Here is a 21,982-nt window from a genome sequence, read left to right on the forward strand (position 1 = left end):
TTAGAACCGGCTCATAATCTGGACCAGCATCGTGTGGTATGATTTTATAAACTAGATTAACCTAAGGGAGGAGAGAGAGAGGAGAGAGAAAGAGAATTAGGGTCTCGGTAACATTTGTAATCTACAAACATAAATTCATATGGCACATTGGTTCATTGATAAAACACAAACAAACAAAATTTAGTATCAACAACAGAAAGATGTATACATGTAAACTAACCCATAAATGCAATATACATGTACATGTACTGAATTCAATGTACAAGTGAATGCTGCATAACACATGCTGGGGAATGACTGGAATGTACTACATGGACTCACTCCCACTCTCACACACCTATCAATGCGTCTGTTATTCTTACATACAAATCACATCATTTATACCATATATACATTACAGCTGCTCAATCAATCACTGTACTAACGATATTAAGAATGGGCCATAATGACCTAAGTGTATGCTTAAGAGATGATTAATAATACACTTTATGTATACTACGAATTGAACATATCAAAGGATAAAGCAACAGACCATAAAGTGACTAGTGTACTAGCTACTATAGGATTGACTGATACTGTATGACACACAAAAATCTCTCCCTCTCCCTCTCCCTCCTTCTCCTCCTCCTCCTCCTCTTTCTCTCTCTAATCTGAAGCTACATACATGTAAAATGGTGAAAGGCATGCTAGGAATGAAGAGGTGCATCTTGTGTATGTTATAAAATATAGAAACATTGTCCATATTGTAACTGCAGCTATACAGTACATTATAAAGTACATGTATATGCAAAATGAATGTAAGGCTGATAATAGATATAACAATGATTGTATTTCTATGAAGTGTAGCCTTAGGGTAGCATTGTCGTTATCTCAGTAATAAAAATGATTATACAAAACACAGCCAGTACCTGTTTACTTGGAGATTATCCAAGTAATTAATGTTTAAATATTAATAAAAATATTTTTGTCCCAAAAGATACTTAGCTGCCAGTCCTCAATAGCTTGTATTGATAAATGCTAGACATTGCTTTGTCAACAGAATGAGGGGTGCTTTCGCGTTACCATGAAACATTAAAATAACAACAACAGCAATGAGATGAGACTAGCACAACTATGCATAATTTCTTGGAAATTTTTGACAAATAAAACAGTGTCCTGTTTCAAGCAAATGCGCATCAAAGTAACCACAGGGTTACCTTTAAATGATGTTGCTTAGTGGAAGTTTAGTTTGAGGCTTAATTGGATAATTTCTTATACAATACTCTAACGATTAAACTTACAGTTTCCTTGTCATCGAGTAATTCAATGACTTCATCTTCTTCGTAGCAGACACTCCGGTCTTCTTGATAGAGACCTTCAACTACAATCTGATCATCTTGATGCTGTAAGAGGAGAGAAGGGAGAGGAAAGAGATAGGAGGGGGAGTGAGGGGGAGTAAGAGATGACATAAAATACAACAATTACAGGTGGAAAGAAGATTTTTAAAAATGTTTTTAATAATGCAGCATAAATGTACGATACAACTAACAATCATGAAGTAGATATATTGACATCATGTTAATAACTCTAACAATACTTGGACCAAGAGAGAACAAGATGAGAAGACATGAAACATAAAAAACACACACACACGCAGTCACAGACAGACACACACACACACACACAGTGGCGGACTAATAACCACAAATGCAAATAGACTGCAACATCACATAGTATTCTTCCTTACCATCTTTTTGTTCTTCTTGTACCTCTCAATGGCCTTTTCAATGAGGCCTTCTATAGTAATGGAGCCATCCCCGCATGGTACAAGGAGCTTGGTCTCTCCAAAATTTACACTAATCCTCAGACGAGGCTTACTCATGGTGAGTATATGGAGAGAGTAAAGGAGCTGGACTGCTTGGTTTAAGAGAGATGGCTGCCTCGGACTGTGAGTGAGAGGGGGGATAAAGTTATGAAAATTCAAAGTGTGCGCCTAATTTTTCAGTTGGAGTATTGAAATCTCAATAGACACAGCCTAGACACACACACAAGCACAGGGAGAGAGTTAGACGAGGGAGAAGAGGGGGAGAGGAGACGGTGAGAAAATGTGTAGTGGAGGAGGAGACACCATTTCCCGTATTGGGCGTGGTTATACTTTTAGACCACACCTAGATCTACTTTAACAACTATGAATAATTAATGAGAGAGTGGGTGGTCACAGAGTGTGGGTGGCTAATCATGGGCTAATCCCAAAAGTAGGTGGATCTGGTTTCAAAAATGCATTTAAAGATTGTTTTTTTTGTTAGGACTACAGTAAATACTTGCTTCCTTGACTCTCCTCCACTCTGCTGACCCTAGACTATGAAATGCAAGTGTAAAATCTACTCTGTTTTGCTCCTAGGCATTACAGCAGGTTTCATAATCTCAACTTGTCTGCAGAGTCTAATGGTCAGCAATCTAAGCACAGAGACCACACAAACTAATGGAGGGAGTTGGAGCAAGAGAGACTACACGGTGGACGGCACTGCAAGGAGCATCAGGAATCCTGCCATGGATTCAAGAGAAAGCAGCAGAAATAAGATTACCACAACCGCACCTCCTCCTCCTTTAAAAATGAAAGAAGCACAAGTAGAAGAAGAGAGCAACAATCCAGTCTTCCTCACAAAAAGACAAAGCAGAGAAGTGATGGAAGACAAGGGGGAGAAGGCCCCTCAGCCTCTCTTAATATCCAAGGAAATAAGCTCCAGACAGCCACTGACCATTGCAGTAATCACAGGCAAAGAGAGACTATCCACTCACTGTACTTCCATTCATAACACATGGGCTAAGAGCTATCCAGGCAAAGTAATTTATTTTACAGTCGGTGAGGATGCTAGCTCCATGCCTCACTTACCTCACAGCATGAAAGTTGTATCGTTAGACCCAGCAGAACAACAAGACCCCAGCTCTCGTTCCTGGGACTCTAAAGAGTTTTTGGTCGTAAAGTATCTCATTAATCAGTCACAATCGAAATCCATAGATTGGTTTGTGGTAATCAGTGATGGGGTCTATCTCAACATTGGGACGTTGAAAACGAGGCTTGAAGGCTATGAACCAAGTGACATCAGTGGGTACATTGGTAGAGGCTTATCAAGCGATGAGAACAAATGCAATCCAATGGCTGGGATAGTGTATAGCCGTGGCCTCATGAAACATTTAGAGGCACATTTGCCTCAATGTGAGGAAGAAGGACAGAGCATTAGTGAGTGCATTACATTAACTGGGATCCGTTGTACACAGGCTAAAGAGGTATGTCAGAATTGTCAGTAGGAGTAGGCAAATTATACTTCAATTATGCTGCTTTAAGGCGCTGCCCCAATTTCCCTTGTATCAATTAAACCAATTATGCTCATTATATGCTTATCTAAATACATGTACATGCACCTGTTATAATTGCAATATTATTGTAATAACGCCAGAATCTGAAATGTTTTGTTACTGCAAAATAGCACAGCCTAAGCCATTGGACTCACCAGACTTGCATAAGTTGCACTGCTTGAGTAGGTCGCCAAGCTTGAGTAGGTGGGTATTAAGCAGGTGGGCTATTGTACTAGTACTTAAGAATCATCTCGTCAGCCAGGAATTTGTGGCCCATTATGCTTTAAATTATATGCCAAGTTATGCTAGCATAGTTTGCCTAGCCCCTATATAATGTCAATTATTACTATTATTTATATTTTAAATTTAATTTTAGACCCTCAAACTATTCTATCATGACAAAAGAAGCATTGTTGAGTCTGCCTCTTTATTCTCTACATCGGAGCTCTCACAAGTCATCACAATTTATCCTATAAAGTACCCAAAGTACATGTATCGTCTTCAGACTTTCTATTTGGAATTGGAACACAACACCTCCACTACTGGAGCAGCAAAAGCAAAAGAGGACATGGCGAAACTGCATCCATTTGTACCAACTCATTTGAGATCACCTCACAGACTGGAGGGAGAGAAAGAGGAAGGAGAAGAGCTCGAAGAAATGAGGAGACTTGAGCCAACGAGCCAGATATCATCATCACAGCAACCAGCACCATCCATTAGACCTCCTCATCTACCAAAGAACAAATTTGAAATTAATTTCTGGGACTATTTCAATCAGACAAGGATAATGTCAGTATTTTCTGAGCAGCCATCTTCCGGGATCATTGGAGGGCTGAGAGAGGAAGCTCGCTACGTGCTAACAAAAGCAATTTATATTGCAAACCAGGGTGTCCCACTATCAGAGAGACTCATGTTTGAGAAATTAGAAAATGGCTACCATAGAACTGATCCAATGAGAGGGAGCGAGTACATACTAGACTTTGTATTTCGTAAAACTTTAGACAGGAACACGCGGGTAAGAAAAAGAATAAATATACTTAGACCGTTTCATGAGAGTGTAGTACCTGTCAACCCGCCGCTAAATAAAAAAAGAGTAAATTTTATTGTCACTCTCTCCGGATTGAGCAATCGTCTTGAGCAGTTCCTGAGAAACTTTGAGAGAAATGTCTTCACACAAAAAGAAGATGCATCACTGACTATAGTCCTCTATGAAGGACCAGAGAGCAACAAAGTACATGAACTGGTGAATAAGTATACACAGCGACACTCCAGTGCTAACATCAATATTATCGAGACTCAAGGGAACTTTGCAAGAGGCGTTGGTCTCCATCAAGGGACTCACCCATTCAAGGACCACGAGCTCTTATTCTTTGTCGATGTTGATTTGGAAGTGAAGACGGATTTCATTCATCGCTGTCAGCTTAACACGATACAAAACAAGCAAGCCTATTTCCCTATATTTTTCAAACTCTATAACTTGGATTTCGTTAATAAGTACTACAGAGGGAATGAGAGCCAGTTCCTTTCAAGACATAATGGACACTGGGCCCACTATTCCTATGGTATGGTCTGCATATATGCATCCGACTATAGGCGGAGTGGTGGGTTCAATTCAAAAATACGTGGGTGGGGGGAGGAAGACATTGACTTATTGAATCGTGTTATATCAAGGGGTCTGGAAATATTTAGAGCACCGGACCCAGGGTTGATACATCTCTGGCATAGAAAGGAGTGTGACAAGAGCAAAATAGCATCCAAGAGAGCTTATAAGCACTGCTTGCAGTCGAAAGCAGAGAACCTCGCCGACAGAACAGAACTAGCTCATTATGTGTTTCAGAAAGAAATTTCCAACGGTAATGATGTATTATAATTTTAATAATAATTTTTTTTATAATAACATTATTTATTTATTAATGTTTTGATTTCACTTATACACATAATAATTAGCCATAAAGACAAGACAATGATCCATGCACATTGATGCATTTGTTCTGCTAAACTGTGTTTGGGTTATAAAAATAATTTTGCCACTAGCAATTGTCTGTCACAGCAATATTGAATGTCTCTAAGTTGCAGGCTGTCTTTGCAAGCTTGAAAATTCTGCACAAATGGCTGCTTCCAGGATTCTTTAAAACATCCACACTTTCTTTCTGCGTATTAATTCTAAGGAATTCCACTAATCTTTTAAAAGTTTCGTCATCAGACTATGAATTTAAAGAAATAACGCATAATAGTTAAGACAGGAATAATCGTCCCTTACCATAGCATAATTCCATAGCAATGGACACTTGTACATTTCATGAGCCATTCCATCAGAATTCTGTGCTAAATATCAAAATAAAAAGATATGTCATTACTTAAACTAGTACGGAAACATTTGTGCAATGTCACGACAAGTAGTAATTATCATACAGGAGCCTAGCCAGCTATTCTAGTATACTACTTAAAGCATTGCTCAGATGTTTAAGGTCAAAATATCGGCATGAGCAGACCACACATGCACACGCACAATCTCCATAATTATACTTACTAGGGCAGATGTAGCCGACCCTAAAGTTTGACGTGGTGTTCTCAGATTTTGACATCCCAAAAAGAACCGAGCGCTTGGATGTAAAATTTCGGACACTGCACATGTGACCTGCATAGCGAATACGGTCAGCCTGCATGAAATCCCCTTCCGACATTGTAGATATAACAAAAAACATCTTTTTCGTATGGCACTCAGAGCTTCGCATTACCCTCCATCTTATAAAAGAAGAATTGCTAGAGAATATGCCTCCATGGCTAGTAAGAGGTGTCGCTGCTATAAGAAATGCAAAATGATGAGATTGATATCTATGCAGTGTTTGAGGACTTACCTATTGAGCCATTGACGTATTTCTTGATACTTCCACTGGCATGAGTGACAACACTTGTATCGATGCAAGGCCGGGCAACTGTAGAGAAAGGGGAAAAGCAATTTTAAAGATTTGTAATTTTAGTGGCAAGAGCAGGCAGCCACAGATAACAATCAGTGAAACCTTTCAAAACCAATAAGGAAACCTTAATCTGTCTCAAAGTACTAAAAACATTTAACAGTTTTACACTTCCCCTGGCTATCTGTCGAGTGCAGTGCAATTACATGCACGAGGAACTGCAACAATTCAAAATACATGTAATACAAACAAGATTGTGATCTGCAGCATAAAAGCTGTATCCTATTAGCCAAAACACGTGAAATGATGCTGATAGAGGCCTTACTTGGTCCGCATCCGATACATTGTTCACAGAAAACAGATAAAATGCACAAGAGTAGTGCCAGGTTCCCGATTCTTGCAGGTACCATCTTTTAGCTTGGGTTTTTCTTAAGGATTTCTTTTCACACAAGTCTATATCAGCAGGAGACTAGCCTCAGTTCTTTTATACAAATCTTAGGACTCAGAAAAGGTGTGGCCAAGTGAGCATGCGTTATTTGGCTGCAACCATAGCATAGTGAGACTACTGCTAATGGTTGTAATTCAATTAAAGCACATATAATTGATAGAGTGAATGAATAAAAATACAGCATTCGATCCATTCTCTTAACATTAAGAAATTCTTTAAAAATTATAATATACACCACTGCTTTGGTTTGCAGTAAAGCAGCCAATGTGCTTCCCCTTATAAATAAAATAAATATGTATAAATAAATCTCACTCATAAAATAAAAATGATAAAGTCATCATTGCTTTTCAGTGCTTCTTTGCTTGTAAAGATTGCAATTTTTTCAAATTCCCCAGCACAATAGTGTTTTGGGGATCAAGTGATTGAGCCTTTCTATAAAAGACCTCTGCTTTCCTGTAGTCACCCTGGAGGGAGGGAACAATGCAATTAGCCTTATTATATCAATTATATTATCCATCACAAATGCAGCTGTTCAAAACCACAAAGACCCACCAAAAGATGCATTATAGCTCCCAGGTTTATCCAAGTGCCCACAGCATCAGGGAAGATGGCAGCAGCTTTCTCAAAGTTCTGCCAAGAAAAACAATATCTTAGATGCTATGATTCTGAATGGGCTGTTAGCATAGGTACCTTTGCTGAATCTGAGAGATTTTGAGTGTCTTTGAGTATTGTTCCATGAAGATTGTAGGCATCATATCTCTCCTTGTCTGTAGCTGCTATTTGAGTAGCTTTTAGTGAATAAGTAAGAGCCTGTCACAAAGATAAAGATAGCAATAACAACATGATTAAATACCAACGTGAAGCAAAATCTTCTAAATTAGATTCAGAATTAGCATGCACACACATAGACAAACACACACACACACACACACAACAGATAATGCACACCCACCATAGATAAATACACACAAGCACACATAAGATTAGTACTAAGCTAAATGTGCCATGAAACCCAGCAAGAATCGGTGATAATAATTTAATATAATCAGACAAAGCCTATTCCAAACCTGGTGTAGTTCCAACTTTTGTTTGACAAAGATGCCCGCAATGTTGATGTAGAGACAAAATGAGTCTGGATGAACCAGTATGAGCCTTTCTAAGACTTCTTTCTCCTCTAGGCTATTTGAAACTTGTGCCTATAACAAAAACACAGTGCAGGCTATTATCAGTGTAACCTTTTTATTAAGGCCCATATACTACCTGCCCTTAATACAGAGGTGTCCTCAATTCAGAGGTACTTTTTACATTACACATTAATAGAGGAGAAAGCCACATTTCATGGTGCCCTCACATTACAGATGTTTCACTTACATAACTACAAAGTATGTCAGTGTTGTCTGGTTCCATATCCAACGCCTTTTTGAATAGACTGTGACTCTCTCTCCACCTGCCAGTATTGTAATAGAGACCAGCTAGTGATTGATATACTGATGCTTTAGGAGCAATCAAGAGGGACCTGTGTTAATGCGTAAATATTCATTAGATGCGGCTGTGTTTTATATTATTAAGACTAGATACTTTATAATGTTGTGATGCACCCTGTCAGCCTGTCTCTCACTCTCAAGTCTCTCTCTCTCTTCATTTATACCTCTCCCCCCCCTCTCTCTCTCCCTCACATATTAATGATTATAATTTTCACTCTCTTTCTCTCTCTCTCTCTCTCTCTCTCTCTCTCTTCCTCATTCCTTCCTTCATTCCTCGCATAATACTAACCTTTTAAACAACTCCTCAGCTTCATTATTCTCTCCCAACGAACGAAGAGCTCTCGCTAGCCCAGCCATCGCTTCAGAGTGAGTTGGATTCAAGGAAAGTACTTTCCTCCATAAAGAGATGCTCCACGACACGTTGCCTGATATACACATATGAATGGATACAAGTGAGTGTGTGTGTGTGTGGGTTACAGGCGTGGAGCGAGTGAGTGTGTGTGTGTGCATACAATCTTTTTACAACTAAAATCAAATTACTACAAAATAAGGTTTGGGACCAATTAGCGTGACACTTATTTAGACTAACTGGCTAAACGCTCGCAATATTGTCTATAATCATATAATTGCCCTCTGGACATGCGCCTCTGTTTACTAATGAGATTATCCTTTATGGGGGTCTACCAGCTTCAAAGATGAACACAGGAATCAAACGTAATGGGCATGGCATTTTCTTGCAATCAAAACAAGCTCACACATCAAGGGACAATCCATAATTACATCTTTATTTGATAATCAGATTTAAACTTATTAGGACCTGCGGAGCTTTCAAGAAAACTATAGGATGCCGTGGGCAATTAAGCTTCTCTATTGCGTAATATTACCCGAGTAGCTGGGCAGGTGCAACAATGCTTTAATTATAGCCAAAAGTAATCTTGTATCCCGTGTTTACATTGTTACTTTAACTACAGCTCGTTAGGATACTTACAATTAATAAATAAACCATAATGTTTGGAACAACAAACATAGCATGCTACATGTAGGTAGAATTTGTAAAGTATAATGCCATTCACACGGACACCTGCTACTGGCATCCAAACCAACTAATTGCATTCAAAAATACTAGAACTGTTATGTCAGACGCCAAACAGGGCATACCTGCCATCATCAATACAGCTGCAGAGTTATGAAGAACATCTGGCTCATTGTCTTTGAGTTTCACCGATTGAGAAACAAACAGGATAGCTTCGTCATTCCTACCCAATGACACTAGCAGGCTTGAAAGCTTAATCAAAGCATCTGTGTAATTGGGATTAATTCTATAAAGAAACGATATCAAAGATATCAAAGAGATGCCGTGGTAATAGGATTTGGAACAAAGATGTTATCATAGTCAATAATATTTAATTTAGGCCTGTTGCTAAGGGCTTGTGTAAACTGTGACATGTGTTAGCTAGGAGGTGTTATGAGGGATTATATCAGATTCACACTTAATGATTAGAAGCTATATTTATAGACAAACAAGCCCATAACACAAAATAGGAACTATAATTTGAATCATAATATAATTTGAATCATAATGAGTACCTATGACTTAGTTATCCCAGTAAAACCCTTACAAGCAATATTAGAATGAATATTATAAGACCCATTACCTAGCTAACATGCTGCTCACTGGCACAACAGTAAATTTCTGTATTGTCATAGCTATTAACTTTTGCTTTACAATTTCTAATTTAAATGGGCAATTATAATGCACTACAAAAGTTTAGTGAAATTAGTTACTCACAAATACTCAGGAAATGGCCCATTACAGGGAAGCTTTCTTTAAATGAAACAAGTTTTGATCAAGCTATTGTGGGTGCATTTCCTTTAAATGAAGCTCTGCCTCCAGTACATGTACATTGTTTAGCAATGTTGATGTTAAAAATAAATAAAATAAAAATCTGTGTCTTAAGCTACAAAAACTAACTCATGTACTGATCAATAGCTACTAACAAATTGAGTGCATTTATTTATTTATGGTCTGTGTGGATTGCGTTTCTATACTTTATGCTTTCCTTATAAAGCTCTTCAGCTTTCTCTTTATTTCCTAAATTCCTGTCCAATTATAAACAATAAAAATATAATCAAAGTACAAACATAAAGACTCTGTTTTTAGCATATCCCGTTACAACAACAACAGCACCATACCATACACACAGTCACACATATGGATGCATATATACATACATGTACATACAGTATATTGCATAGAGGGGTACATTCATACAAAGTGCATATATACATCATATCTTACCACATCTCATTAGCCAGATTAAAAAAGGCTTTGAAATGTCTCCGGTTATGTCTAATGGCCTCATTGAGGTGATATAAAGCTTCAGGCCCATTTAGCAATGTTGCCATATTGTTATGAGCACTTGAATGATCTTCAGTGAGCCTATTATATTAAAGGAAGCCACTGTGTACTATTTAATGCATATGAGAGTTCTCACTTCTTTATGGGTATTAAGTTAAGTATCCAATAAACATTGGTTAGCCATATGCTCTGGTTAGGTGACAGAAGGCCAAGGTGTATTCAGTTTACACAATGCATTAAGGTTTGGTTTGCCAAGGGCCTTATTTTAATCAGAGATGAAAAGAGGGAAAGGAAGCAGCTGTTACGTGTTTTGCAAGTGGTGGCTCTGATTACAAATACTATAAATGGTCTGTCACATGCTCTTCTATTTCTCTTCCCATTGGTCACATAACAATAACAACAGCAATAATAATGAGAGAGAAAGAGGCCATATACATTATCCTATAGACACTGCATGTCTACCAACCCACTCAAAAATTCATTATTAAGACCAACTAGACAATAGAATTTTAGTCCTCGTTTTATTTGTATTTTAAAGAGTGAGGGACCATTAGTTCATTAATTGACCTCTGGCACTCACCAGGCTTTACATTGCAAACATAAATACCATCACACGCCACTCTCTCCCCCTCTCTCTCTCACTTGATGGCTTCACGATAGTGATGAACGGCAGAGTCTGTTTGCCCAGTGTCTTTCAGATAATTAGCATAATTATAATGTGCCTTTGAGTTATGAGGCAGAGTTTCAACACCAGACCTGCGACGATTATAATAACGTTCTTTCACTCTTTCTTTTCCTTTATCTCGCTTTTCACTTGTGACTCTCTCTCTCTCCTTTACCTGAATAGACTCTCTCTTGTTTTCCAAACTGGGTTCCTGTCCACAGTACGCAGTATATAAGTGATTATAATGACAAGAAATAATATCTTATCGATTGATTTGATGTGATATCTTAATGATATCGTGTTACCAAGAATCTTTAAACCATGAACAACAAGGACACAATAACCCAAACTAACATTAACAAAAACAATGACAACAATGACAACAATGACAACAATGACAACAATGACAACAATGACAACAATACCTTGGTATGTACAATATTCTCTCTGCGACCACGAAACCAACTCTTATAAATAAATTAGATGCTGGGACGAAGGGCACTACCATTAGTATCAAACCAAGAAAAATGACATCACTGTCTTTAGCCTAAAATTAAAATATACACACCCACATACACTTAGGGGGAGCAGTACCAATGCTGATAAACACATACATTAACATCATTAAACTGAGAGACAGTCGGGCCACCAAGGATGCACTTACAAATTTTCTAAGTGGTAGGGAAGCCAAACCAGTCAGATAAAGTATGAAAACACATGTGCTGATATTCCTAATATCTCCTAATGATTCCACTAATGGAATACTACCCATTTGCCAGTCATAGGAAAGGATTGATGGATACACCAACAGCTGTGCATTGAAGTAACACAAGTAGGAGTAGGTCAGGAGTTTTGTGAGTAAAGAGTCTGAGAATGAGGCTGGATTATCATAAGAGGAGAACTGGGGTAGCATTCCTGAGAGCATCGATAAGCGAAAGGCGATTAACAAAACAGTTCCGATTGTGAGGACCAGTGTCCTAATGATAGCTGAGTGGCTAATGGTAAGAGAGGATCCGAACCTAAACATGTACAGACAAGCAAATATCAACAATACAAACGAGTAATTCCTACTAATGAAAGCAATCGTATAAAACACACACATGCACAGCCCATAATAAGTAATTTAATCAAAACACTGCATGATTGGGGACAGGCCAAAAGGGAGAGAGGAGAGATGAAAGAATTCTAATTAATAATGTGTACACAATCCTTGAGAAGAAGTTACAGAAAAGCTACATAATCAAATCATTGTTATAAAGGTAACAGGTGACGCGTACATGTACATGTACGCGGTCAGTGTGACTGCGTCACATGATCCGTAGGTCTTCACGTATCACATAGATTAGGAATAATAAAATTAAAAGTAGCAAAATTTGATTTATTTTATTTGTTGTGATGACTGCAGAGTGTAGGAGTAGTCAGCAGCATATAATGCGTGACTTTTAATATAATAAAACGAGTACACTTAGGAAGGACTGTTGATATTAGCTATTGTCTTTGTCAGGAGAGATGTAATTATGTAGCGTCCTGATTGAATCAAAAGGTTGATCGTGATCAAAAGCACCTCTTTAAACGCTTTAAACGCTATTACATGCATCAATAAGGAGCTAATTTATGAGCTACAGATAAACAAGAAGGCTTACCAGTAAGAGAATGACAAGTGTTGTATGTAAACAAGGATTTGGACTTTGGAGCTGTATACCATATAGCTGGTAATTTTGGAGGAGAAAGCTTCGGCAAATTGCTAAATAGTCATGCAAGCTAATATATGGCTACATGCCATTGAGGATGTACATAATACTGATTCCAATCAAAATTGAATTTTCTTACGAATTTTAAAAGTTACTCAAAAATTGAGCCAAAATCCCTGTACTATAATAGTACATGGATTTTGGTCAAATTTTGCCAAAAATGACTAGGAGAGAATTCTCCATTTTTATAATATTTTCTGATGCATATACATGTCTTTATGCTGTGTATCAACTTTGAGCTGATTCCAATCAAATTTTGGATTTTTTATGAATTTTTAAAGTTTCTTAAAAATCGAGCCAAAGACCCTGTACTATAGTACAGGGATTTTGGTCAAATTTTGTCAAAAATGACTAGGAAAAAATTTTCCATTTTTATAATTTTTTCTAATACATGTACATGTCCTTATGTTGTGTAGAAAGTTTGAGCTGATTCCAATCAAAATTGGATTTTTTACACATTTTAAAACATGGCATAGTAGTAATTCTAGGAGTCTGTTTATACAAAAGGAGTATAATTGAATGTGTAATTGTAATTAAGATTTGTAATTGGCCCCATAGTACTGATACTTACTGAGATTCCTTATTATTAAGCATATTTTACTAACCATACTATGCATATTAGTAGTTGTACCTTGTTCTTGATTGGAGTAGACTGTATAGCTCATACAGGATACATATCCCAAATACAGTTATACCATGTTCTTTTGAAAACATAGAGCAGCAACCAAATATCAAGCAGCATATCAGCTATCAAAAGAAAAGAAAGAATGTAGTATCTGAAATATATTGATGCTCTTATGTTATGTAAAAAGTTTGAGACAATTCTGAGAACAAGTTTTTGAATTGTGGGCATTTCAAAAATATGTGAATTTTTGATGCGCCTTCTTATTGTTACATATGTGAAGCAGAAGCAAAATATTACATTTGTATAAGTTTATTATTATTATTCTTATTATCATTGTTATTATCATTATTATTATTATTATTATCATTGCTATTATTATTATTATCATTATTACCTTAATAAAAAACATTAATTTGCTTGATTTCTCGTGTATAGAGTAATAATAACAAAGAAAGCTCAATAGAAAGAACAGGCAGGACAAAACATCAGCCCTTCCTACAACACCAGTTACCTAAACATGAAAGGTCATACATTATTAACTGGTAAACAAATTTAGGGCGGAGCTCAGAAGGTGCTAATCAACTTTTAATTGCTCGGTAATCATTTTTTAATGTAGAGGGATTGGCTCTATAATTACGATAACTATACAAAAAAGAAGTGCAATCCATGGAATAATTATGTATCAGTGTTTTAATTAAATTATTGGCTTAAGAAAATAGCTTTATCGTCTATTTGAGTGGATAACTACTTTCATTTAGTATTGCATAGCTAAGCCTTCCTATACTAGCTATACAAGACTCCGCCTACTCTTTACAACAAATTACTGATAGTCTGATACTCACAGCTTCAGTGTGAATGGGATGAACAGCAAATAAAGCAGACATCATAAACGAATAGCTCTCCTTGTTAATTGTGTTAGATAGCACAACGCTCCTTGCGAGCCAATAAAATAACACAGTACACAAATAATGAAGGAGCATGTTGACTGCATGATAGCCTACTGGGTCCAGCTCATGCAACCAGTAGTTGAGTCTAAAGCTCAGTGTGGTGAGTGGTCTGTATGACTTGTGACTGGTAGGATCGCTCATTGGTTTCCCCCAAAAGTCATTCCTCAGGAGATTGCTCAGGGGTGTGTCTCCTGGTCTAACGTCGCCATTTTCTACAATAGAGAAGATGTCATCATGTACCAGCCCACAGGATAAACTGTTCCAATAAGAGACTAAGCAAAGAGCAGCCAAAGAAAAGCAGGAAACCTTTAAAGAGCTGGTGATGCTCTTACAGTGAAAGGGCTTCTTCTGCTGCATGCTAGCTGCAACAAAAGGGGTGGAGCTGCTAGGCCACACCTCCATTAACATCAACATTCGTTTCACCTCACGTGTATCGTCTTCGACATCTTGTCTGTTTCCCTCTAGCTCTGGAGTCCATGGCTATCAGGTTATCTCCAAATGTCCGTAGAGTCTTAAGCAAAATAAGACTGAACAGAGCTCTTGTCATAATAATCATACTTGCAGTTTGTTTCATCCTCTACCTTCTCTTGCCCACCTCTAGCAGTAGAGAGGACGAGAAGGCACCTTCTAATTCTCTCTTGGACAGACTGAAACCTAATGTCGGGAGAAAACCAGCTGATCCAGCCCTCTCACTGGATGAAGACAGTTTCTACATTCGTGGGAAGAAGACTCACATATTAAGTGGTTCTATACATTATTTTCGTGTAGTTCCTGATTATTGGACCGATAGACTAAAAAAACTCAAAGCCATGGGTCTCAATACTGTTGATACGTAAGCACATTCTTACCTTTAGAAAGGGAAAATAAAAAAAATATTCATTTAGATTAATTTAATCACTTTGATTTAGCCACTCCTATTTTAACAAAAAAATGATGATTGGTTCAAGCTCTTAATATTAATGAAATGGTTCTTCAAAGTTGAAACATACAGTATTTTTATTTTAGTTATGTATCGTGGAACCTTCATGAGCCCATGCCAGGAGAGTTTGACTTCTCTGGACTGCTGAATATACATGAATTTATTAAAATAGCTCACAGCCTGGAGCTCAACGTTATAGTGAGACCAGGACCTTACATATGCTCTGAATGGGACAATGGTGGACTCCCTGCGTGAGTTTATTTTATTTATTTTTAGTCTCTTTTTCCCTCTTTATCTCTCTCCCTCTCTCTCTCTCCAGTTGGTTGTTGCATGATCCTAATATGAAGATAAGGAGTAATTATAAACCTTACCAAGATGCTGTGAAGAGATTTTTTACAAAACTATTTGAAATATTGACACCACTCCAGGTACATAAAAATATCTCTCAATTTCTCTCTTACCAATTCCTCTTTTCTTATTAAAATTTTCTCTCCCCTAAGTCTTCATATGGCGGTCCTATCATTGCTTTTCAAGTTGAGAATGAGTATGCTGCTTACGGCCCTCGTAATGCGACTGGTCGTCATCACATGCAGTATTTAGCTAATCTCATGAGGTCACTTGGAGCAGTTGAGCTCTTTATTACGTCTGATGGTCAAAATGATATAAAAGCATCTAGTGACATGGCACCAAACAATGGTAAGGGAATGAGAGAAAGAGAGAGAGGAATTATTTTGCTGTTATTAAATATATACATTTATATTTATTTTTTGTAGCTCTTTTAACTGTCAATTTTCAAAACGATCCCAGCGAGGCCTTAAACAAATTGCTGCTAGTCCAACCAAACAAGCCGCCGTTGGTGATGGAGTATTGGACGGGATGGTTCGATCACTGGGGACGCCGACACCTCGAGAGAACTCTTTCACCATCACAGCTGATTGTTAATATTGGGACAATACTACAAATGGGCGGATCCTTCAATTTATACATGTTCCATGGTATCGTTAATGTGTTATTGTTATTATTATCATAAAATAATCAAATTATTAAAGGAATAGAGAATATCAGTAGAAATCATGATATTCCTATTTTATTTATTTATTTATTATTGTTGTTGTTTTTTGTTGATTTGTTTACTGTTTTGTTGCAGGTGGGACTAATTTTGGCTTTATGAACGGAGCTAATATTGAGGGAGGAGAGTACAGACCTGATGTTACTAGCTATGGTACTTCTTAGTATTTTATAAAATTTCATTATCCTTGCTATTGTTAGATTATGATGCTCCATTGTCAGAAGCAGGTGACATTACAAAGAAATATACATTACTGAGAGAATTACTCAAAGAAGCTGTTCCTCATAGCATACGTGAGATTTTACTTTTATCAGTAATGAATATTAACAGTTCCCTCCCTTCCTCCCTATAGCTAATCCATTACCTGATATACCACCTAACAGTGTTAAAGAGTCATACGGTATTTTATATCATAAATGTATAATATAATTAAGGGTATTTTATTTTTGGAAAAAAGCATGTGCTATAGTACAGGGTCTTTGTCCAAATTTCACCAAAAATGGCCAGGAGATAATTCAACTTTAAAAAAATTTTTTCCTGATACATATTCATGTACATAATATGTACTTATGTTGTGTAGCAAGTTTGAGCTGATTCCAATCATAGCTTAAAAGCATTAAATGTGTAATTTCATTAGGTGATGTACACTTGCCACTTTGTCTCAGTTTATTTCAGACATTGGACTACATACCAGTAAGATAAAGCCTCATTATGTAGAGGGATTATTTTCTCTCTCTTTTTGTCTCTTTTTCTTCTTCTCCTCCTAGCCTCCCCAAGAGTCAAAGAAGCCAATCCCAATGGAGTATCTATCAATCAACAAAGAAACAGGACAAGCATATGGTTATGTGCTGTATAGAACAAACATATCGCCTTTGAGCACTAAAATGACAATAACTAAACTCAAGGATTATGGAGTGGTCAGTTTAAGCTAACATGATCATGATGATGGTGGTGTTATTGTATTTTAATTTTTCTTGCTATAGGCACTTTATGATGGGACCCCGTTTGCTAAACTTTCATCATTTGCAAGTCAAACTGTCCTTCTTCCCCAACCTAGTGCAAAGGTTTCTCCCACTCCTTTCTTTCATATTGTACTTCTTTTTTATTCGTTTGTGTCCAATCTCTTGTTTAGTCGTCTGATGTTAATTTGGATCTCTTGGTTGAGAATAGTGGACGAGTGAATTTCGGCTCACAAATTGGAGATAGGAAAGGTTGCATTATTTTTCAATATTTATTTATTTTATTTATTTATGTACATGTTAGGTATTAGTGGAGTTGTCATTGTTGATGACGAGTTCCCAAAGTCGTGGCAAATTTATTCGTTTGAGTTCAAGTCAAGTTATATAGAACAGTGAGTGATTAGCATAGCACCATTGACTGAGGGTCCACTAAGTGAACTTTTAAACAGCATGAGCTTCATGAGCTAGCAAGCACAGTACATGGAATTTGGAGCAACTTTAAATATTCATAAAAAATCAAAACTTGATCAGAATCAACATGTTATGTCAAAATTTTTATGGTCTGCAGTGCACCTTATTTTTGACTGATCTATCAAAATTTGATCCTCCAACTAAACTGTACATATTATGTGCATAGGGAACTTTGACCAATGGCATAATACAATTTTTTAACCAATCTACGGACTGTATGTTTAAATACAAGTAATTAGTAGTGTAAGTGTATTTAGTTAATTCATTAATCTAAGAGTGTTTTATTATAATTACATTCTTATCTGTCCTTTATTTGCTAGTGTTATGGCTGGGGGGCTGTGGAGTCGCTCATCAGCTGGTACACAAACTGGTCCCGCTCTTTTTAAAGGAGACTTCACCATTAGCACCACACCTCAGGACACTTTCATTGATATGACTGTAATATACATAGTCAAAATGGCCCCCGTTTATATTAGGCTCTTTCTGTTAGGGTTGGACTAAAGGCCTTGTTATTATCAATGGTGTTAATCTTGGACGTTATTGGACGATAGGGCCACAGCAAACCCTCTATGTGCCAGCACCTCTTCTAAGAAAAGGAATAAATAAAGTACTAACAAAGTGTTCTCTATATTTATTGTATTGTTCACTATCCTTTCACTCTCTCTCTCTCTCTCTCTTCTCCAGCTCTTGATATTTGAATTACATCGGCCTAGCTCATCCTTTACTGTTACATTTAGCAAAGAACCCGTCCTTGATTCTGGTGGCATGAAATAAATAGTACTAGCTCTGGGACAAACGGTTTATATTTGGCACCTTTTAATATAGTAATAATAATAATAATAATAATAATAATCATTAATTTTTATTAAAATGCATAGATACATATACACGTAATGTTACAGTTGCGTTGATGGCTCTTCTTCTTGCTGCTGCTGCTGCTGCTGCTGCTGCTGATTCTCTTCCTCTTTCTTCTCAGAGTCACTTGGAGCAGTAGTCTCTTCACTGTACTCCTCTTCAAGGCCCTGTATGTCAAAAATGTATCGAGCGAGCTCTCTCCTGTCCGCCAGCACTTCCGCCTGTGACATGAGACAATGCTCCAACATTTTATCAGAGCTTTGCATCTTGCAAGACTTGGAGTGCCAGCGATGGAGAAGACTTGTATCGGGGGATCTCAGCACATCTAGGCCACTCTTCAGTACTCTCTCGTAGAGGTCCACGTCCTCCCCTCCCCATCCTATCATACCAGTGTCCAGTCCTCCGATAGATTTGTAGTCAGATTTATAAATGCAGAGCATCCCGTAAGCATAGTAGCCCCAGTGGCCCTGCTCTCGGCTGATACCGTATCGACTGGGATGCCAGGATTTCCTGTACACGTACTTACGATTGTATAATTTGAAAACTTCCGGATAATACACACTGCTCCCTTGTATTGTATTACGGCGACACTTTTTAAGGAACTGTCTGTCTATGGTCATGTCGATATCACAGAAAAATGCAAGATCATTGTCTTTGAGGCTAGACATGCCCAGATCAAGGGCCTTGCCTCTAGAGAACTCTCCGAAACCTTGTATGACAGATATCTCAGCCTTTGGGTATTTCTTAGAGTAGAGAGTAACATTCTGTCTCACTAACTCTATATCATTTTCACCATACACAGATAGAACCAAGTGGACTTTCTCTCTCGTCCTAAGAGCAAGTTTCTCATACATTTGAAGGAAGTCAACCAGCCTCTGGTTAACTCTGGTGATCGGGACCACAAAGTGAATAGTTTCAGTCGAGTTCGATTTTGAGGGTAGGACGATATAACTTGAGGCCAATGGACGTAGCAACTTAATCCTTTTCTCGACTTTCCTCCTCGGGTGCCTGGCCTCCACAAACTTAGCATCTATGATGTACTCATTGCCAACAAGTGGATTGTGCCTCACGTAGCCGTTTAGTATTTTCTTGAATCTCAGTTTGGCATGATGCTGCCTGCTCGCTGCTTTTACGGCTTCTTGTAAAGCCTTCTGCAACTCTATGGAGTGATATTTGTAAGTCCTCAGTGACCGGCGGGGCATACTGTTCTCATCCTCGTAAATATTAATAGCATCAAAGTAATGCCAGGACTGGACTTGGAAACGATTGTGCGGATGGAACTTGCTCACAGGGATTGTAACAGAGTCTGAGTTATCATCTGTTTCCTTCTCGTTGGACTCATCAGTTTTCAATCTTAAACTAGTGCAATGCTCTTCAATAGTTTCATCCTCCAGTACAGAGTGTGGCATACTCTGACAGAGGCTTTTGACGTGCTCGTTGAGTTCAGTTGCTCTCTCTTGCGCTTTACTGAGCTCTTTTAGTTTATACAGGTAATGGAGAGAATACATCTGGTCATTTTCTTTGGCGTTATTGAGTGTTAAATAGTCCAGTATCGTGCTGCTCTCCTCCCATAACTTTTTAGAATCACTCGAGACATCATATGCAAAGTATTTCAGTACCTAAATAAAATAAATCCAATTACGGCACAGAATGTTTTGCAAATAACAAGCTCTCATTATTAATTTATCAGTATACTGAACTCGATGTGTTTCTGGCAAGATGGTAAGTGTGATGACCTTCTACAGTTTGCTATAGTAACATCACCCACGATAACCGTGGTTCGTAGTACATTGTTGATGTACCTTTTGTTGTTGAATTGAGATTCAGTCAAAAAAGTGAGAACAAGAATGCATATGTCAATGACTTCAAGCCAGTATACCATAATGGGATGCATACAGGGATTAATGCAAGATTACTACTTTTACTATAATGAGTTATTAGTTCACAATCAATGCAGTGAATAAATGGAATTCTTTTAGAAAATGTTACTACAATGTCTTCCACATATTTGGCACATTTTATGCTTATCTTTTATATCAGGGACTTCTTAGATTACATAAAACATGTACAGAGTTTGCTTACCTTTTCATCCACGCTCTCTCCACATTCAAGGCCCATTGTTTTCTTTAGACACTTCCCTATTCTGTGATCCCATTCAATTTCCTCATCATTCATCACACAGGGCTGACTCTTAAGCACCAAATGACTCAAAACAGACTGGCTAAGTACAATACTCTGACCATGGCAATAGGAGAATGGTTTATCCTCGTCTCCATCGTCATCCTGCTGGTGAGACACTGGAACAACCGGTGTACCCATGTACACATTGCTGGTTGGGTTTAGACGTAAGAAGAGGTCCTGGAGGGCTTTGGTGTTCAAATAGACATCATGGTTAGCTAAAACAAACCAATTGTACTGATCAGAATAGTGATGATACACATAATCAAGTACAGACTCGACGTAATGCCATTTTGAAGGAAAGGAGGATTGACCTGGTAGATGTATAATGGGCATGCCGTCAGACTGAAGGTCCTGATGTTCAGAGGAACTCACAAAAAACTTTAAGTCTACAAGATCTCTACCCCAAGTATCGTATATGGTCTCCAGCTTTGTTGAGTCAGCTCCATAGCTGAGGAGTATTACAAGGTACAGCTTTTTGTGAAGAGGGTGAGAGATGGTACTAATGGAAGGTGAAAGGGAGCTTGGTTTGCTCGGGATGTAGTTGAAGTGAGGAGTTGTTTTGCTTACATTTCTACTAGTGTTACTACTATGTGACAAAGGAGACTGAGCTTCGTCCTGCACAAAAGAACAACAATGATTAAAAGAAGCTACAGAAGAGAGTATCAACTTACCGCTCTTGTATTCCCATGAAATTTATCAGTAGCTTCTAGAGCCATTCTTGGGAGCCTATCAAAGTCCTCCCTGTAAGAGAAAGTGCCTAGTTTCAAGCCATAGGTGAGGGTTAGGGCGCATCCTAAAGACAGTCCGAGGACTGTTCCTACAAGTAAGGTCACTAGACCTCGCCGTCCCTTCAGACAAGCGTTCATAATTAAATGGCTTGCTTAGCTTTCAGAAGGAGGAGAATGGTGATGAGGCGAGAGTTGATTTAAGAGAAAAGCGAGGAAGAGTAGTGGGACAATACAAACACAACGCCCCCTCTCTAAACTAGGTGCATGAATG

The 21,982-nt window shown here is 37.9% G+C and overlaps 5 protein-coding genes across 7 annotated transcripts in view; 2 read left to right on the forward strand and 3 right to left on the reverse strand.

Annotated features, from left to right (window-relative positions):
- Positions 1–2,109, reverse strand: part of LOC109592472 (uncharacterized) — a 5,079-nt gene extending 2,970 nt beyond the window's left edge. The window contains exons 1-3 of the mRNA XM_020007909.1: positions 1,727–2,109; positions 1,281–1,382; positions 25–61 (exon numbers count right to left, since the gene is read on the reverse strand). Of these exons, the coding sequence (XP_019863468.1) occupies positions 25–61; positions 1,281–1,382; positions 1,727–1,861 (274 nt within the window). The 5' untranslated portion in view covers positions 1,862–2,109. The remainder of the gene's footprint in view (positions 1–24; positions 62–1,280; positions 1,383–1,726) is intronic.
- A 133-nt stretch (positions 2,110–2,242) lies between these two features.
- Positions 2,243–5,481, forward strand: LOC105316549 (chondroitin sulfate synthase 3-like). The gene is made up of 2 exons (XM_020008584.1): positions 2,243–3,267; positions 3,713–5,481. The coding sequence occupies exons 1-2, from the start codon at positions 2,341–2,343 to the stop codon at positions 5,204–5,206; spliced, it is 2,421 nt and encodes an 806-aa protein (XP_019864143.1). The 5' UTR covers positions 2,243–2,340; the 3' UTR covers positions 5,207–5,481.
- On the reverse strand, positions 5,239–14,947 carry LOC100634761 (transmembrane and TPR repeat-containing protein 1-like). 3 transcript variants are annotated; one of them, XR_002191013.1, is made up of 20 exons: positions 14,425–14,946; positions 13,977–14,093; positions 13,589–13,704; positions 11,871–12,225; positions 11,632–11,753; positions 11,382–11,555; positions 11,185–11,298; positions 10,483–10,623; positions 10,233–10,283; positions 9,342–9,502; positions 8,473–8,608; positions 8,071–8,215; positions 7,767–7,895; positions 7,390–7,509; positions 7,252–7,329; positions 6,577–7,163; positions 6,195–6,272; positions 5,867–6,136; positions 5,597–5,661; positions 5,239–5,540 (listed from the first exon to the last, which is right to left on the reverse strand). XR_002191013.1 is itself a non-coding variant. In XM_020008577.1 (16 exons), the coding sequence occupies exons 1-16, from the start codon at positions 14,941–14,943 to the stop codon at positions 7,047–7,049; spliced, it is 2,595 nt and encodes an 864-aa protein (XP_019864136.1). In that variant the 5' UTR covers positions 14,944–14,947; the 3' UTR covers positions 6,838–7,046. The 3 variants fall into 3 exon arrangements, 1 of the variants encoding a protein (XP_019864136.1); XM_020008577.1 differs by lacking the exons at positions 5,239–5,540; positions 5,597–5,661; positions 5,867–6,136; positions 6,195–6,272 and having other exon boundaries at positions 6,838–7,163; positions 14,425–14,947; XR_002191015.1 differs by lacking the exons at positions 5,239–5,540; positions 5,597–5,661; positions 5,867–6,136; positions 6,195–6,272 and having other exon boundaries at positions 7,143–7,163; positions 7,252–7,348.
- A 39-nt stretch (positions 14,948–14,986) lies between these two features.
- Positions 14,987–18,822, forward strand: LOC100634884 (beta-galactosidase-1-like protein 2). Its single transcript, XM_011411519.2, has 16 exons — positions 14,987–15,361; positions 15,535–15,699; positions 15,768–15,876; positions 15,949–16,144; positions 16,222–16,443; positions 16,596–16,670; positions 16,718–16,810; positions 16,870–16,917; positions 17,155–17,210; positions 17,285–17,434; positions 17,501–17,581; positions 17,650–17,728; positions 17,781–17,868; positions 18,268–18,385; positions 18,438–18,554; positions 18,632–18,822. Exons 1-16 carry the CDS (start codon positions 15,006–15,008, stop codon positions 18,719–18,721), a joined length of 2,043 nt encoding a protein of 680 aa, XP_011409821.1. The 5' UTR covers positions 14,987–15,005; the 3' UTR covers positions 18,722–18,822.
- LOC100635011 (chondroitin sulfate synthase 1-like) lies at positions 18,735–21,963 on the reverse strand. The gene is made up of 3 exons (XM_020008580.1): positions 21,655–21,963; positions 20,885–21,598; positions 18,735–20,421 (listed from the first exon to the last, which is right to left on the reverse strand). Exons 1-3 carry the CDS (start codon positions 21,847–21,849, stop codon positions 18,844–18,846), a joined length of 2,487 nt encoding a protein of 828 aa, XP_019864139.1. The 5' UTR covers positions 21,850–21,963; the 3' UTR covers positions 18,735–18,843.
- Between the last annotated feature and the right edge of the window lie 19 nt (positions 21,964–21,982).

The sequence above is a fragment of the Amphimedon queenslandica genome, unplaced genomic scaffold (assembly GCF_000090795.2).
Source record: "Amphimedon queenslandica unplaced genomic scaffold, v1.1 AMPQUscaffold_13508, whole genome shotgun sequence".
Lineage (NCBI taxonomy): Eukaryota > Metazoa > Porifera > Demospongiae > Haplosclerida > Niphatidae > Amphimedon > Amphimedon queenslandica.